Source organism: Fundulus heteroclitus, chromosome 1 (assembly GCF_011125445.2).
Source record: "Fundulus heteroclitus isolate FHET01 chromosome 1, MU-UCD_Fhet_4.1, whole genome shotgun sequence".
Classification (NCBI taxonomy): domain Eukaryota; kingdom Metazoa; phylum Chordata; class Actinopteri; order Cyprinodontiformes; family Fundulidae; genus Fundulus; species Fundulus heteroclitus.
Window position 1 is genome coordinate 32,105,148 of NC_046361.1, and position 16,241 is coordinate 32,121,388.

The following is a 16,241-nucleotide window of genomic DNA, read 5'->3' on the forward strand; positions in this document are numbered from 1 at the left end:
AGGAGATGCCTCAGGACACTATTCTCCTAAGGAGCATTCCCCCGACGTTGTCAGCCATGCATACAAGTATGTGGGGGCCATAAAAACTACTGAGTACCATTCTGAGCTGCTGTAATGACATCTCAGCAAACTGGACTAGCCTGCTGTATCAGTCTTTCTGTTTCACTCTCTCTGGCTACCTTCACACTGCAGCCTGAAGTGACCCAATTACGATTTTTTTGCCCATATGCGACCTGGATCTGTTCTTTTCATGACAGTCTGAATGACACAGATCGGATTTTTTCTTGGATATGTGGTCCTGAATCTGATACGTATCTGATCTTTTCAAATGAGACCTGTGTCTGTACGGCCGGGTCGCATTTATCCGATCTACACGTCATTGATACTCGACAAACGTCACTAACGGTGGACCTGGCTATGGCAAAGAGGTTGGTTATTGTGCGGTAACAAGCACCTGTTGCAAGTCCATACAGCCCCACGGCAACGCGTTTACTCGCTGCTATGGCCGCCGAAGATGTGTGTTTTTACGTGAGAGCGCTAAAGAGATTCATAAAGGTTGCCTTTGTCATTCGAAAATTATGAATGATAAAATGTCCGTATCAGTAAAGCTGCTCACGTCGCTAAAATTAGGCTCTCTTCCTTTTTGATCTTCTCAAAAAGATTGCGTTGGTAATGTGCTGGCTCCGGTTGGAGAATAACTTAAAGAACGCATGATATGCTGCAGCATTACGTTCCATGTTTACTTCCGCAAACAATGAGCACGCTTGCTACGTATGACGTCATCGCGTCCTCTACTGCGCATGCGGGACACTTAGGCGAATAAATGCAGTTCACACAGGAGATCACATACAAGTCGCATATATTTGGAAATGTGAACGGACACGCAAAAAAAATCAGATTTCACAAAAAAATCGGAATTGAGCATCAAGGCCTGCAGTGTGAACGTAGCCACTGTGGCTTTGATTTAAGCACTCTGTTGATTGACAATTTAAATTTTTATGAAATACCCTAAAGGTACGTTTACACTGAACGCGAACAAAGCGAATAGAGTGAGTGATTTACATGTTATCCCTATGTAAAGACGTGTTCAGGAGAGAATTAACAATCCGCGATGCGAACGACGCATTTCAAGCGGTATGAATGGCCCGAATTGGACAAATAGAGTGAAGCAAAACTGCGAATAGACCAAAGAGAAATTTCACTTGAGTTCAACAATCGGAACTTTTCTGTCAATTCGCGTCAGGTTAAAGTGCTCCGAAAAATGTTTTTAATGTGTTGCATATTTGGACCGTACACCTAGGCTATATTTCTATTGAGCAATGATGGATTTACTGAGCGAAGATGCCTGTAGTTCGTGTCCTGGAGGGTGATCTGTTCCCTGATGTGGGGCTGCAGCTCCTCATACCGGGTCCTGGAAAGACGGAGGTACTGCTGGAAGCAACCGTCATCCAGACGCAGCTACAGGTGGTGATACTCGCCAAACCGGGTGTTTTCCTGGAGGATCTGGTAGACCCAGAAACGCTGATGTCATTGTTCAGCTTTCCACATTACATACAGCACCATGACTCGCTCTGTAAAATCCATCTCCAAGGATCCAAGGCTAATGGCTGGACCTTCCTTTATACTAGCACCTAATTGATTGAACAGAAGAAAATGGAACATTTAAATATCTGGGCATCGTACCTATGGATGAGCAAGGTAGGTTCACAATTCTCTTCCTGATTCAATTCAATTAAATTCAATTCAGTTTTATTTATATAGCGCCAATTCATGAAACATGTCATCTCAAGGTACTTTACAAAGTCAAATTCAATCATATTATACAGATTGTTCAATACATTGGCAGATTTGTTTTTAATCATCTACAGGTGTGCCTTCAGTTCCGTTCTGTTTTTGTAGTTTTTGTCACACTTAAATGTTTTGGATCGCCAATACCAAAGATACAAAAATCGGTTTTCATTTGTCGACTTTATTCATTAAGGGGATCATTGTAAATGTTATAATTCGGACACACTGGATGTTTTTAGACAATGAGCGGCCTGTTTAAGGTCGCACCAAAGAATCTCGATCAGATTTAAGACAAGACTTTGACTAGGCCATTCCAAAAACCGTCTTCTTTTGGGTTCACACAGGCAACAATACTGTTGCATTTCGTATTATTGAAATTGTTTTTCCATCACATTGCATGCTTTCATGACATTTTCATGAAGCAGTTGAATGAAATATGAAAATATGTTCACATTTAGAGATAGGTTGTAATTCTGGCAGCAGCTCACCAGGTGTTCCATTTCCCCTTTGTGTGGCTCTTTGTCATTATCAGCGATGACGCATAAAAAACCTTTATCAACAAACCTAATTTGGACTTTGCAGGTGAGGGACACCCGTGCTCAGCATGATTGCAGTCATACTTATTTGTCCTGCTGCCAATGTACAGAGAGTCTGGTCTCTTTGTCTGAAAGTCCATAATCTAGTTCCAGTTGTGTGAGTTGTGGCTCTGGTTTAATGTGGTTCTCGCACTGTGTTAACATTATTCTGCAGAGTAAACAGAAGCCTAATATCCCGTTAAAAAGAGATGAATTCACTTAAAACTTATCTTTAGTTTAATCATATCACCAGCACATTTGAATCTGTCAAAAGCATCAAGTGAAAATCATTCCATCTACTTAGCAGACTTGTCCTATATATACACAGTAAAAAAATTGTGATATCTTATCTTCTTATGTTGGCAAATGTGTCCTCAAATGGTGTGATTGCATCAGTATTTACAGAGTACTGAAGCGTGTTGGACCGCAGCGTAGAAGTCACTTCAGTCCAGGAAAAGCATCAAGGCCAAGGACTGAAATTCAGCAGGATGTACAGGGATGGACACCAAAAAATGACTGCAAAGGGATTCTAATGACTTAAATGTTTAGGACATACTGTATAGAAAATTTGTCTGGAGAGTAAATGGAGCAAACAGTGATATAATCCATGCCGGGGGGTGCATTTTACCAATTTGGGTAACAATTTTGTGCCTGTGTATTTTCCAGCATGTTTGAAAAGGTAAAATAAAATCATAAAGTGGCTCAAAGACCAGAAGACTGAAAATTTTGAACTCAGTGTCATAAAAACCCCTAACCCCATTAAGAACTTGCGTCTTAAAAGCAAGTAGATTAATAAAATATATAAAAATAAATATCATTATCAACTCCAAGCCCATAAGACAAGAATGGGTAACAGAGTTTGACCAAGAACTTGATGCCCAACATTTCAGAGCCAATTGCAGATGTCAGGAAGAATTTCAAACAATGTAAATATTGAGACTTTAGATTTTATGTATTTTGTCAAAAACAGCTTTTGAAACAAAGAAAAAGTCCAAAAGTAAACTGATATTAGCCATTTTGTCGCCATAAATTAGGGCTTCTGTTTGTTACATCACTACTTTAATAAATACGGTCAGTGTGTTCTCTACCTCTCCTTGTTTTTATTAATAATTACATAAATAGAAGAACAAGAAGAGGTTCTGGTCACCATGCAGTTGTCATTGCTTGAGACCTTTCTGGTGCTACTTGACACCTTTTATTATTTTAGCACAAGTAGCAGCTAAGACGCTGTAGTGTTGAGTCAGATTAAGATGAATATAAACATTCAGTGAAGTTTAATAAGGCGTCAATCATATATTTGGTTGAACGTTTTGCTGCAGCTCTTGATCACGCTACATCCCTTTAAGCTGCAACTGCACTGAAATGATCCCCTCTCACAGAAATATTCCTCCAATAATTAAGCCGGCGTTCGTTTTGCAAAAAGATAGTGCTGTTACACAACATCTGGGCAGTGATACTTGCTGCGTAGTGACCACAAGTTGCTTCCGCACGTCAGCGTTGTGTTTTCACAGTCATCTACGGCGAAATAGCAGAAGTGAACCATGAGATGTTGAAATTCTGGTTCACTTCAAGACAGATCATGTTCTGGTTGTCTTACGGTATCTCAGCCGGCCTGGTTTCCCGTCAGAGCCAAAGGTCCGGACATCCGGAGGGCCTTTTCTTCAATAACGAACCTGGATGGAAGTCTCAAGTAAAACAGGACAAGCTTGCCTGTGATTTTTAGGAAGGCTCAAGTGATAGTGATGAGTTTAGATTACATTAAATAATCACTTATAAAATGTATTGCAATGTATGTAGAATTTGGGTATACAAAGATCATCGTCGTCGTCATAGATATTGAGTTTTTCAGTAGTATGTGGAGGTATTCTGTTAAATACACATCCTTTAAGTATAACATAATTGTCTTCTTAAATTTATTAAAAAAGAGAGAATGACACGTCATTAGTACTGGTATAAGATTGCCCTTTGAAACACTGTTCTTCATCTTGAGTATTAGAGAATTACCTTATGTTGTAAAGTTGCTTAGTATTAAATTAATGCAGATGATGCAACTGAAAAGACTAAAAAGTTAATAAAAAAAAAGTCTTGTAGTGGTGTTGCTTTCTGTTTTTCTCAACTAAACCAAAAGTGTCTCATTGTCTATTTGATCAGGCTCCTAAGTTTATAATAATCTTACTGCTTTTGTTAAGAGGGAAGTCCCCAAACCAGATAAAATCAAATATTTAAATATTGTTTTGGATTCACAGCTTTAATATGAGGTTCAAATTGTGAAAAAAAACTGCAGATCATTTGAGCCTGTTAAGGAATGCAGAGGGCTAGCAGCTGGACGTTCAAAGGGGATTTAGCCAAGCAAGGGTTAGAGTTAAGCTCCAAGAAACAGCTACTATGCAGCTTTCTCCTGGTGACGATCATCTCTTGGACAACAGCATTGGATTATTTACAGATTCAAGTAAACAAGAGCTATGCACACCCGCAAGTATGAGACTGTCTTGTTTTTAGTTTTGTCCATCTCCATAGAAACATCTCCAACTGGATATATTTGAGGTGCTGGTGGCTGACATCTTTCCATCAAAACACCAAACCACCGGGTCTGTTGCATGACATCCTGATGTCGTGATGCATAGTATCTGGCTCTAACAGAATTAGCGTAGACCAGGCATGCCCAAAGTGCGGCCCAGGGGCCATTTGTGGCCCCTGTACTGATTTTGGGTGCCCCCCCCAACTGAATTTCAAGAAAGATTTAGTCCAGGTGACTGATGCAGATGGAAGATTTTAGTTTTTAACTAGGGCAAAATTACTAAAGGACAGTTAAAATCCTACAATTGAAAATGTTACGTACAACACAAAGTACGTGTGCAGGACTCAATATTTGTGTTTAATTTTAATAAACACACTTTTGACATTCTCTTTAATTTCATAGTAACATCTATCCAATGATATTTAATTACTCAAATGCAGACTTTGGTGCATTAAAATCAGCTTTCAATTCAATTATGAAAACTGGCTAATTACAGCAAGTAATTTCAAAGAACAACTGACCCAAATACTGTTCTTATATTGCTAGACCAAAAAGAGTTCAGTTTATGATTGTTAAAGAGTCAAATGTAATTATTCAGAATAATTTGCAAACTGGAAAACCATCTTTTAATATGACAAATGAGCAAAAGAAGGCCTACACGACAAAGCTTTACTTTTATTTTCTGTTTCTGATCAAATAAAAAATTAATAAGAAAGAAATGAACTAACAAATCACATTAGAAGGTTTCATCGAAGATATTTAACACAATTGTCTTCACTAAAGACCAAAGGGACTGTTCAGTTTGTTACTAGAAGGCATATCATTGATAAACTATTTTCAGCAATGGCGACTGTTGTTCATGCCGCCATCTAAACAATGAATTTTCATTACAAAAAATGTCTCTATACAATAACATCAGGCTTATTAAATGTGCTTAAACTGACCGGCTGCAGCCCAGTAGATCTGTCTGTGACTAAAAACATTTGGAGCTTTAGGAATAAAGACACAACAGCTCAGCTGAGACTGAATTAAGAATAGGGAAGTATTTGACTTTCATGTCGCCTCATTTCTCAAATATGTAGAGATAAAAAAGATGTTGCAAGACAAAAAATTAGCAATTTAAACTTTCTCCTGACATTACACCCAAAACATTTTACTTTAAAAAAAAGTTACAAACCTGTTTCTATATTGAGACCTTATTTTTAGGAATGGATAATATATCAAATTCAGAAATGCTTTATTGATCCCGAAGGGAAATTAAGTGTCGTCGTAACTCATATTCATCCAAATTCTTCAAAGAGTTATTGTAGATAGTGATGGCTGTTGGCAGGAAAGATCTCTTGTAGCGGCTTTTATTACAACAAATTTGAAGAAGCCTCTGACTAAAGACACTCTGTTTTCTCTAGACAACAAGTGTCCAGAGGTTCCAGTCGTCCCCAGAATAGAACCAGCCTTCTTTATTAGGTTGTTGAGCCTTTTAAGGTCCATGGCTCTGATGCTGCAGCCCCAACAGATGATGACAGAAGAGATGACACCCTCAACAACAGACTTACAGATGATTCAATTTAATTTTATTTAAATAGCACCAATTGACAACACATGTCATCTCAAGGCACTTTACAAAGTCAAATTCAATCAAATCATACAGACTAAGGAAACCCAGCAGATTGCATCAAGTCTCTCCAAGCAGCATTCACTCCTCCTGAAAGAGTGTAGAGCCACAGGGAGAGTCGTCTGCATTGTTGATGGCTTTGCAGCAATGCCTCATACTGAGCAAGCATAAAGCGACAGTGGAGAGGAAAACTTCCCTTTAACAGGGAGGAAAACCTCCATCAGAACCAGAACCAGGCTCAGTATGAACGGCCACTCGACCACCCCACTCGACCGACTGGGGGTTACAGAAGACAGAGCAGAGACACAGAAAGCACAGAAGCTCACATTGATCCAGGAGTACTTTCTATGCTATATGGTAATGATGGCAGATGGTAATAATCATCTTTATTATCATCACGCCATCTGCCTCCCCTGGATGGTGTCACAGCTAACAGAACGCCAGACCAGGTGTACCTGCTATGAAGAGAGAGAGAGAGAGAAAAAAGACAGAACAAAAAGTTAAAATTAGTAGGAGAACTCAGCAGAGAGTGAAATATAGACCCTGATGTCCTCAAGCAGCCTAAGCCTATAGCAGCATAACTACAGAGATAACTCAGGATAACATAAGCTACTCTAACTATAAGCTTTGTCAAAAAGGAAAGTTTTAAGATTAGTCTTAAAAGTAGACAGGGTGTCTGCCTCACGGACCAAAACTGGGAGTTGGTTCCACAGGAGAGGAGCCTGATAGCTAAAGGATCTGCCTCCCATTCTACTTTTAGAGACTCTAGGAACCACCAGCAGACCTGCAGTCTGAGAGCGAAGTGCTCTGTTAGGAACATACGGGGTAATCAGAGCTCTGATATATGATGGAGCTTGATTATTAAGGGCTTTATACGTGAGGAGGAGAATTTTAAATTCAATTCTTGATTTAACAGGAAGTGAATGAAGGGAAGCTGAAATTGGAGAAATATAATCCATCTTGATGATTTTCATCAGAACTCTTGCTGCAGCATTTTGAATCAGATGAAGACTTTGAACTTAATTTTGTGGACTTCCTGATAGTAAAGAATTACAATAGTCCAGCCTTGAAGTAACAAATGCTTAACTTCCTCAAGAAGGACAGGTTGCTCAGTCCCTTCTTTTAGACGGCTTCACTGCTGACATATTGTCTCCCGCCTCTACAGACGTATCTGCATTAACATTGGTTTTGGCCGTTTTCATCCAATATTTAACATGTTTGTATAGGTCTAATAAGTAAAACTGGGCTGATATTAATAGCTGGGGGTTTACTTTCACCCTGCTGCCATTTGGTTGTTTTGGGAGGGGGTCTGATTAAGTTAAACACGTGCACTACATCCCCGGGATGTAGTGCACGTGTTTAACTTAATCAGAGAAGTGATGTCAGCAGTGTAGTTAGTATCAAACGGATAGGGATATATATATATATATATATATATATATATATATATATATATATATATATATATATATATATATATATATATAATATCAGTAAATGTTGCTTGGTTAGTTATAGACCATAACAGCAATGTGAACACTGGAAACAAATTCTGAAATGTCAAAAACAAAATATTTCAGCTTCAACTGAGACTAAAAACAGGAATCTAAGATGCTGAAGTCAACACACTGCAACCTAATGAAAGTTCTCTAAAAAGGGCGCAACAGTGATACATTGTTGGTGATTTTTATTTTTTTAAATCAAGGAGAACCTATTCAACCAGATACAATTTTAACTGCTTCTTAGCTATTAGTTTAAGGATTATAAAACATTTAGAAAAAAGGATTTAGGTTTAAAACGTTTTCCCTCTATGTGAGGAAATAAATCACAAAATGCAGAAACAGTAAAGGAAGGCTCAGTCGAAGGCCTGTATTACTAAACCCAGCAGCCAAGGGTGTTATTCTATTCCTCTGTATGTCAACAAATCCTATGTGGCAATCGACCAGTTTGTGTAACAACTGATATCTGTGCAGCAACACTTTAAACAACTGGATTATGCTGTGTCACATACAGTTTTGATGTTGAACTAACTTAATAAAAACGAAGCGACAAAGAGCTACAGCTGTACAGTCATGTGTGAAACTGTGTCTGAACTTCACATAGCATGGGTTACTGTGTAGAAAAACTACATTTTAAGTTGGTTCGCACACATTTCACACTTCAAAATGTTTTCTAGACCCACATTTTCTAATTTCTCTGTTATCTTGTGAGGCCGATTTTCACGTCTAAGCTAAAACACTTAGCATACTTTACCAATAAAGCTTTATACAATATTTGCTCACTACTTGTATGCTCAAAAGTCAATGAGAACCATTCATTAAATAACGATTTGGACTTAAAGATTATGCCCTATGAAAGAGAGAGGTTAGGATTCAGGAACCAACGATAGTTAGAAGTGCTGATGAGTCAGTTGTGGCCTCCTCTTCCTTTGTAACCATTTAGATTACCTTGCCTGTTTTTGCATATGCAAGAAAAGTTTCAATATAAAGATTAAAGTTTCTGCAGAGATGATTTTGCCTCTTATCTATCCAGGGATTCGTTTGGACGTTATAGCTTTTCCTTTCTTGTGAAACAAATGCATGAAAATGAAATAAAAAATGAAAGTGGTATGAAAGTCCATGTGTCTGACCATTTTCAGAGAGAGAGAAAAAAAAACATTTGTATTGTTTACTGTTTTCATACTTATGCAGACTTTGCAGTTAGTGATGCACATGTTAGCTTATTAGATAGTGAAAGATAAGAACGTGTTGCTGATCTGTGAAAGCAAAAACGTCACAGTGACATCAATAAAGCTAATTCTGTCCATCAGCTTTATGCTCTTAAATCCGTTTTATTTTGCACATTGTCCTTCAGCTTCAGAAACCTTTAAGGAGCAGCAGTGTGCTTTACCTGGGTGTTAATGTTTTAAATTAAAATACAGGGTGAGGTTGAACAGTCTGGTGTTTTAAATATCAGTTGTACTTGACACAAGTTGGTAAAATTGAACAAATGGATAAAAATCAGTCTAAAGAATATTCTTCAGCCTAGATGCTCTTTTATGGTTCTCCAAAAGGGCTATGTTTTTACAAAAGGATTTTTGTGATAGTGATTTATCTATGGAAAAGTTTAATAAATCCACTCATGGCACCAATCTATAAGCCGCTAATCGAATTTAGCCAAATACTCGTTAACCAGTCTGCAAACAAACAATAAATAGTTGGGGAAAAATTTTTGTGTCTTGCAAATATCAGATAAATGTTAGGGACATAGGCTTTGATTCATGAATGGGAATAAAAATATTAATTTTGACTCCACTTTCAATTTTCTGTTGAATTCAACATAGTAATTAATTAGAGAAAACAATGACACGTAAAAAAAAAAAAAAAAGCCCCCAAGTTTCCTTGCATTTTTCCATATTATGTCATTTTTTGGCATACCACTAACATTGTTGCATGATTTACAGCCCAATGGTGGGCGCTAATGGAGCTGAGCATTGTTCGCCGCACGCACCAAGAGCCTTCAGTAGCAGTCTTCCATATACTGTGTGCACCAACGCAAGTCGCCGCGAGAGCATTAGCCACAACAGCTCATGACTGATTGGATAATGGGGTTCAGACCCAAAATAAAAATTTAACTTTGTATACATTTCTATTTTATTAAAGGTAGAGTCGCCGATTTTTCCGGAAATGTAAGTAACGCCCAAGTCCCTGTTTGAATAACTGCGCATGTACAAGATCATCTTACCTGCTCCTCCGTTCCTCTCAAAGTATACGGTGAGAGCAGCAGAGCTACAATGAACGGCTAACACTGAAGCTAACCGCTAAGCTAACCGGATACATAAACACTAGAAGTGCGCATGTGCAACCAGCAAGCGGAAACTAACAAGGAACGAGCACGCACACTGGCGTTAAGTGAGCACGTCACAATGATTGGCATAAGGGACAACCAATAGATAAGGTGAAAACACAGTAACTCAAAGTTGAAAACGATTGTCCACTATAGCCATAAGTGATCAACCCAACTGAATTTAGTAAAAAAAAAAAATACCCCATCAAATATTGGTTTTCATCTAACGTGCTTGACTGAGATTAATTCAACACAAAAACAAATTTGCAGTATATGTTATTTTGAGTCCAAATTCAAAATGAGCTCCCGCTCTCCAGCTGTATCTTGTATAGAGTTAAAGGTATATTGGACAATCTTTGGTTGTCCCACATGGCAATCATTGTGACGTGCTCACACATCACCAATGTGCATGTACGTTCCTTACTAGTTTCTTCTTGAGGCGCACTTCTAGTGTTTATGTATCCAGTTAGCTTTGGTGTTAGCCGTTCATTGTAGCTCCACTGCTCTCACCGTATACTTTTGTTAAAGAATTGACCTGGCTGCGGTCACCCCAGGTTCTTTTCCTCAATAATGTGGTGTTTCTATTGTAAACGTCTGTAGTGATAAAAAGACCCTTGAAACCGAAACTATATTTTACCATATTTAATCTAAAAGGCAGGGGGATGTTTACAGCTTCAGCACTGGACTCTCATACACAACAACGCGACAGGTAGATTTCTGGACGCCAGAGAGAGCCCCGTTCATTCCTCACACAGACATTAAGTAGGACCCATTGTGTACACTCCTTCAGGGCGTGCACAGTATGATATCAGTGTTCTGTTCATCACATTGGTGGAGGAGATCACACTATAATGCAGACGTGTCCTAGCTGACATGTCTTCCGCTAATCGGTCGTTCTGTCCAGTCTAAGTATGTCAGACTGTGCGTCTCCAGAGTCTGTTGTCTATCTGTAATTTCCATGGTAACTGCCTTTTGCAGTCCAGTCTCAGTAATCTCCTAATTCCTAACACTTTGAAAATGGCTGAGTCGCTAGAAGCAAACTGTCTCATAAGTTTAAGAGAGGAAGAGGAAGGCCTCGGTAGCAAGAAATAAGACCAGAGTGGATTTGGGAGATTTGTTCACGCGATCCCCCTGAGGAGCGAAACAGCAGGTAAGACAGTCTTGTGCATGTGCAGTTATTCAAAAAGCTAATACATGATTTAATACATGGTACAGACGTTAGTAAGAAACCCGGATCGGCCGCTCAGACCTCGAAGAAAACCAAAGATTGGTATCGTCCAAATGAGCCTGATTAGTGCATCTCTGCTGTAAAATGCTAAAAGCAAAATCTATACTTTTCCGTACATCTTAAGACGGCATTGAGCATTTAGGACAGTGGCACTGGACATTGCTTTCCTGCTCACAAAGGGAGAAAGGAAACAACCTCTCCTATCAAAGGTGTTACAGCAAAACAGAGAAACAGAGAAAGTGGTAGGGTTAATTTTCCCCTATAACTCTGGTGTTTTATAGCTAATTTCTTACTCTAGTAACATGAAAAGGCATCAGACTGGAAGATAAGTTTGATCGCAATGCTGATGAAGATCTCTGGGCCACATCCAATAAACTAGAGCATGATTTATTATTTTTGTTTGATGTTTAATTGTTTTTTTGTTTACAGTTTTAAAAGAGTCAAAGGGAAACCTTTTCTTGTTTGATCACCTGTCAAAAAAAATCATGACTCTTAATTCTTCACCTTTATGAAGAGAACAGGCATTAATATAGGATGTTTTGTTGCTTTATCATAACAGTATTGAATTGAATTCGGGCTAAGTATCCTCCATGTGTACACTGTGTTCCTAAATTATTACAGCAATGTGCACAAACTGTTTAAGGAGCAGTTTATTACATATGGTTATGACTCAGGAGAAAAAATCTCCTCCATTTCACAACTGGCACAGGGAAGACAAGACAATGGGACGACAGGTGTGTGTTTGTATTGGTTTGTCAGAGGAGATTTTAGCAGGGGCTCTGATGCAACAAGGAGTTTTTTTTTTTTTCCCAGACAGGCACTGCCCATTGACGGTAAAACGAGGAAAGAGGGCTGGACTAAACTCCGAAGAAGAGAGGTCATCCTTTGTGGGAATTTCCCCCTCCGGCATGTGTGCAGAGAGGAGGGGGGTCAATAGTGGGACGGCTTGTGGCAATGTTGGGAAACCCAGCAGAAAAGAGGGAGTTGGGGGGGGGGGGGGTCATCGAAGAAAATCAAGCGCAGAATGTTTCAAAGAATCTTCAGACAGCATCGAGGAGAACTTGGAGGGCAGAAATCTGGTTCTGAAGGGGTCATTCGCCCCGTTTCATTTCACACCAGAGGGCCTGAAGCCAAACCACAACCTCTTACAGCCATTGTTATGCAGGATAACAATGTGTTTTTTTTTAAAATGTGGGTGTAACATTCTTCTCGTGGTAATGTGTTGGAAAAGGGAGGATGTTGCACAACTCATAAAACCTAACCAGATCATCATTGACTGTGTTGAAACATCCAAAGTGTCATCCCCCACGGAACGAACAGCACAACACTGCTTTCTACACTGCAGTTTTAAAAAAACAAACAAAAAAAACAAACTGCTACATGACTTTTCCACTGCAAGTCTAGCAAGCTTTGCTCCCCAACACTGACTTGTTTAAATCACGTCACACTCCTTGTCTTTATCTGCTCAGTCTGGGCTTTTGCTTGCTTGTAGATAGGATTCATATAGTGCACACACACGCAGTAAAATGCAGTCTGGGGCCTTGGTAAATTCCAGCGTGAAGCCACTGGTCAGCTTATCTGCTGCGTCTGCTGACTCCTGTCCCGTTTTAAACCAGTGGATTTTTTTTTTTCTTTTTCTAAGGTCTGGCCTCTGCTCCCAACCAGCCAAGTCTGTCGGCTGTTCAGGTGTGACCTCAGCAGGTAGTGTGACGAGGTTAGTTGCTGATTAATCTCCACGCGACCTTGAACCCCTCTCCGGGCCAGTGGACCCTGCAGACTATTGACAGAGGCCTGTGCTAAAGATAAAACGAACATTTCTGTGCTGCGTGCAGAGTGACCAAGTCTTTTTTTGTTTGCTTTTTTGCTGCTCTCAGCAGTATCATTTCAGTATAAATCGGCTGGATTTATTTCAGGATCAGTGCACTTTGTGTCAAATCATTAAGTCAAACAGAAACTTGGCAGTTAAAGGCACCTAAGGAGTCTGGTTTTGGAGGTTTATTCCAATGGACTGGTTAAGCCGCGTTATGCACACATTACCCATGAGCATATTGAAGCTTTAAATGTAGTTGTTTCTTACTAATCAATGAATTTTGACAAGTTTGATGTCAAAAAATGAACTTGAATTTGTTAATTCTTTCTTAGTGTGAGGGATTCCTGCAACAATTGGCTTGGATTCTCTACATTATAAACTGGTAATAGTCTTTTATTTACGTATTTAGAATTAAATTGTGCGTGCCATTGAATCTTGAATTGCACTGATATCTATTTGACTTAGTAGCATTTTCGGATTAACTGGAAATTAACTGGACCTGGCATTACATTAGTTGTGATCTGGCCCTATATAAACAAACAGAAATTAATTTTAAAATTGCACATATTGCATGCGGTTGAGCTGCTTGTGTCACTGCAATATGTTGTAACTTGAAACGTGCTGTTACACAGCCCATGGTGAATATTAAGCAAGCACACAAAAAGCATGGAGCCAAAAAAAAGAAAGAAAAAAAGAATAATGAGTGAAAATCTTTAACCAAAGTATAAATCTTTTTAATTCAATAAAATATCAAGTACAATTAAAGCATTTCACCTTTTAATATTAAATAATTAGACTCATTTCATTCATTGCCAATACTATTACAAATAGTTGCATCATTTCACTGCAGCACAACTCTTCCCCTGACAGCCATTGCTGCAGACACAGTGTACACAAAATGTAGAAATTCACCAGGAATGGATGTAAAACCTGCACAGAAATACTGCATACACCAAAAAAAAAAAAAAATTACATCTGAGGATAAAGCTAAGCTGACATGTGAAGGAAGAGTCGTGGATGGTTGCGCAGCCCATGCACCCACTTTGTTCAGTCTCATTCAAAGTGTCCTTGTAAACCAGTGGGTGAGAAGTACCCTTTGTTTTCAGCGCGGTGCTGCTCAGGAAAGTCCACCCGGAGCGCAGCCCAGGTGTCTTTAACACTGTCCGGTGGCAGAGAGCAGGTTGCGCAGCGTGGCCAGCTCTCTGGACAGCTGCTCCACGCGCTTCTGTAAACGGTCGTTCTCCACGGCCAGCTCCAGCACTTTCTGCTGCGTCTCCATGTTGCGCATCTTGGCTTTGTCCCTGCTCTTCCTCACGGCGAGGTTGTTCCTCTCCCGCCTCTGCCGGTACTCGTCGCTGTCCTTGTCCAGGCGCTTCTTCGACTTGCCGCCGGACGACTTGCCGCCGTGCGACGGCGACCTGCCGTTACCTGACGGCGCAGGTGTGCCGGGCGGGCTGGAACAGGTCGAGGACGCGGTGGAAATGTTCCCCAGACTGCCACTCGCGGACTGGTAATGCAGGTAGGACCTCATGTCGAAGCCGGACGAGCCGTTGTCCATTTTCGAGTCTTCCTGGCTGTCTTCCCTGTCGGCCGGAGCGGCGGCGGCGGCTCTGTAGCGGCTCCCCACCAGGTCCGGGCTCAGCACGCTGTCCACCCGGGTCTCCTGCAGCTCCGCGTACGCCAGTCCGTAGGGCTCCCGCAGGCTGTCGCACTGACTCGCCTCCAGCTCGTTCAGCAGCGAGTAGTTCTTGTAGTTTTGCAGAGCCGTGGCTCGTTTGATCTTGCTGTCCCCGTGGAAGCCCGAGTACGCGTCCCCCTGCTGTGGCTGCTGCTGCTGCTGCGGGCAGTGCAGGGCTGAGTCCAGGTACACGCTGAAGTCTATGGCTCTCTCCCGCTCCTCCACGCCCAGCTCCGTCATCGAGTCGCCGAGCCGCCAGTACGAGCCGCCGCCGATGGGAGCGATTATGCTGTCTCTGCCGTGGATCGCGAAGCCGCCCTCCTCGTACAAGCCGGCCACTTCCATGGATCTCAACAGCCGCCTGGACTGCGGGAGCGCGCAGGGCTGAGGTGAGGCGCCCTGACCGGAGTTGCGAAAGGTGTCGGAATGCGCTTGTGTTTAGACCTCCCTCTGCCCCTGCCTGTGGTGACACGCAGCAGTGAAGTTCGCGGAGGCTCACTTTTGACAGCTCTCCGCGTCTCAGGGGGGGTTTTTATCCAGGAGCGGGGCGGGGCCAAACTGGGCAGGTGCGTGACGCAGGCGCCCCAGAACCAACCGAACAACCTGTACTACTTCTTCAGGTTATTTCCCGCAACATATTGGTCCACATTCGCACGGGAACACATAAAAAAAAACACAGATTTGCATCTCAGAAGAGCTAGAATATCGCCGAAAAGATTATTTATTCATGTAATTCAATTCAGAAAGTGAAACTGACACTGATAAGTTTTAACGGAGGCTTTGTCATTGGTATACATTTATATATAAGGCTATTCTTGGTGCGCTTCCATCTTATTTATGTTCACTTCTTATGAAAAAAAGTACTGGTCATTACTCTCTCCGTTCTCAGGCTGTTGTCTTGTTTTCTGTCCCACGTGTCAGTACTGAGCTGGGTAAAAAGGCCTTTGCTTACTCTGCTCCCTCTACATGGAATTTGCTTCACAACAACTTGAAACTTAGTAAATTGGTTCCTTTGAGTATTTTTAAGCTGAAAATGAGATGCTTTGAGTTGGACTCCCTCACATGTCAATGTTTTAAATGAGATTTTATTGTAAGTACATATTTGGCTTTTCTTGTGTGTGTCTTTGTACTTATGTAATGACGTGATGTAATTTTGATGCCTATCTTGGCCAGGTCTCCCTTGCAAAAGAGATTTTTTAATCTCAAT

General features: G+C 40.7%; 1 protein-coding gene across 1 annotated transcript; it reads right to left on the minus strand.

Moving 5' to 3' along the window:
- Positions 1-14,068: 14,068 nt before the first annotated feature.
- On the minus strand, positions 14,069-15,544 carry cebpb (CCAAT enhancer binding protein beta). Its single transcript, XM_012875614.3, has one exon. The coding sequence runs from the start codon at positions 15,377-15,379 to the stop codon at positions 14,510-14,512; it is 870 nt and encodes a 289-aa protein (XP_012731068.2). The 5' UTR covers positions 15,380-15,544; the 3' UTR covers positions 14,069-14,509.
- Positions 15,545-16,241: the final 697 nt, after the last annotated feature.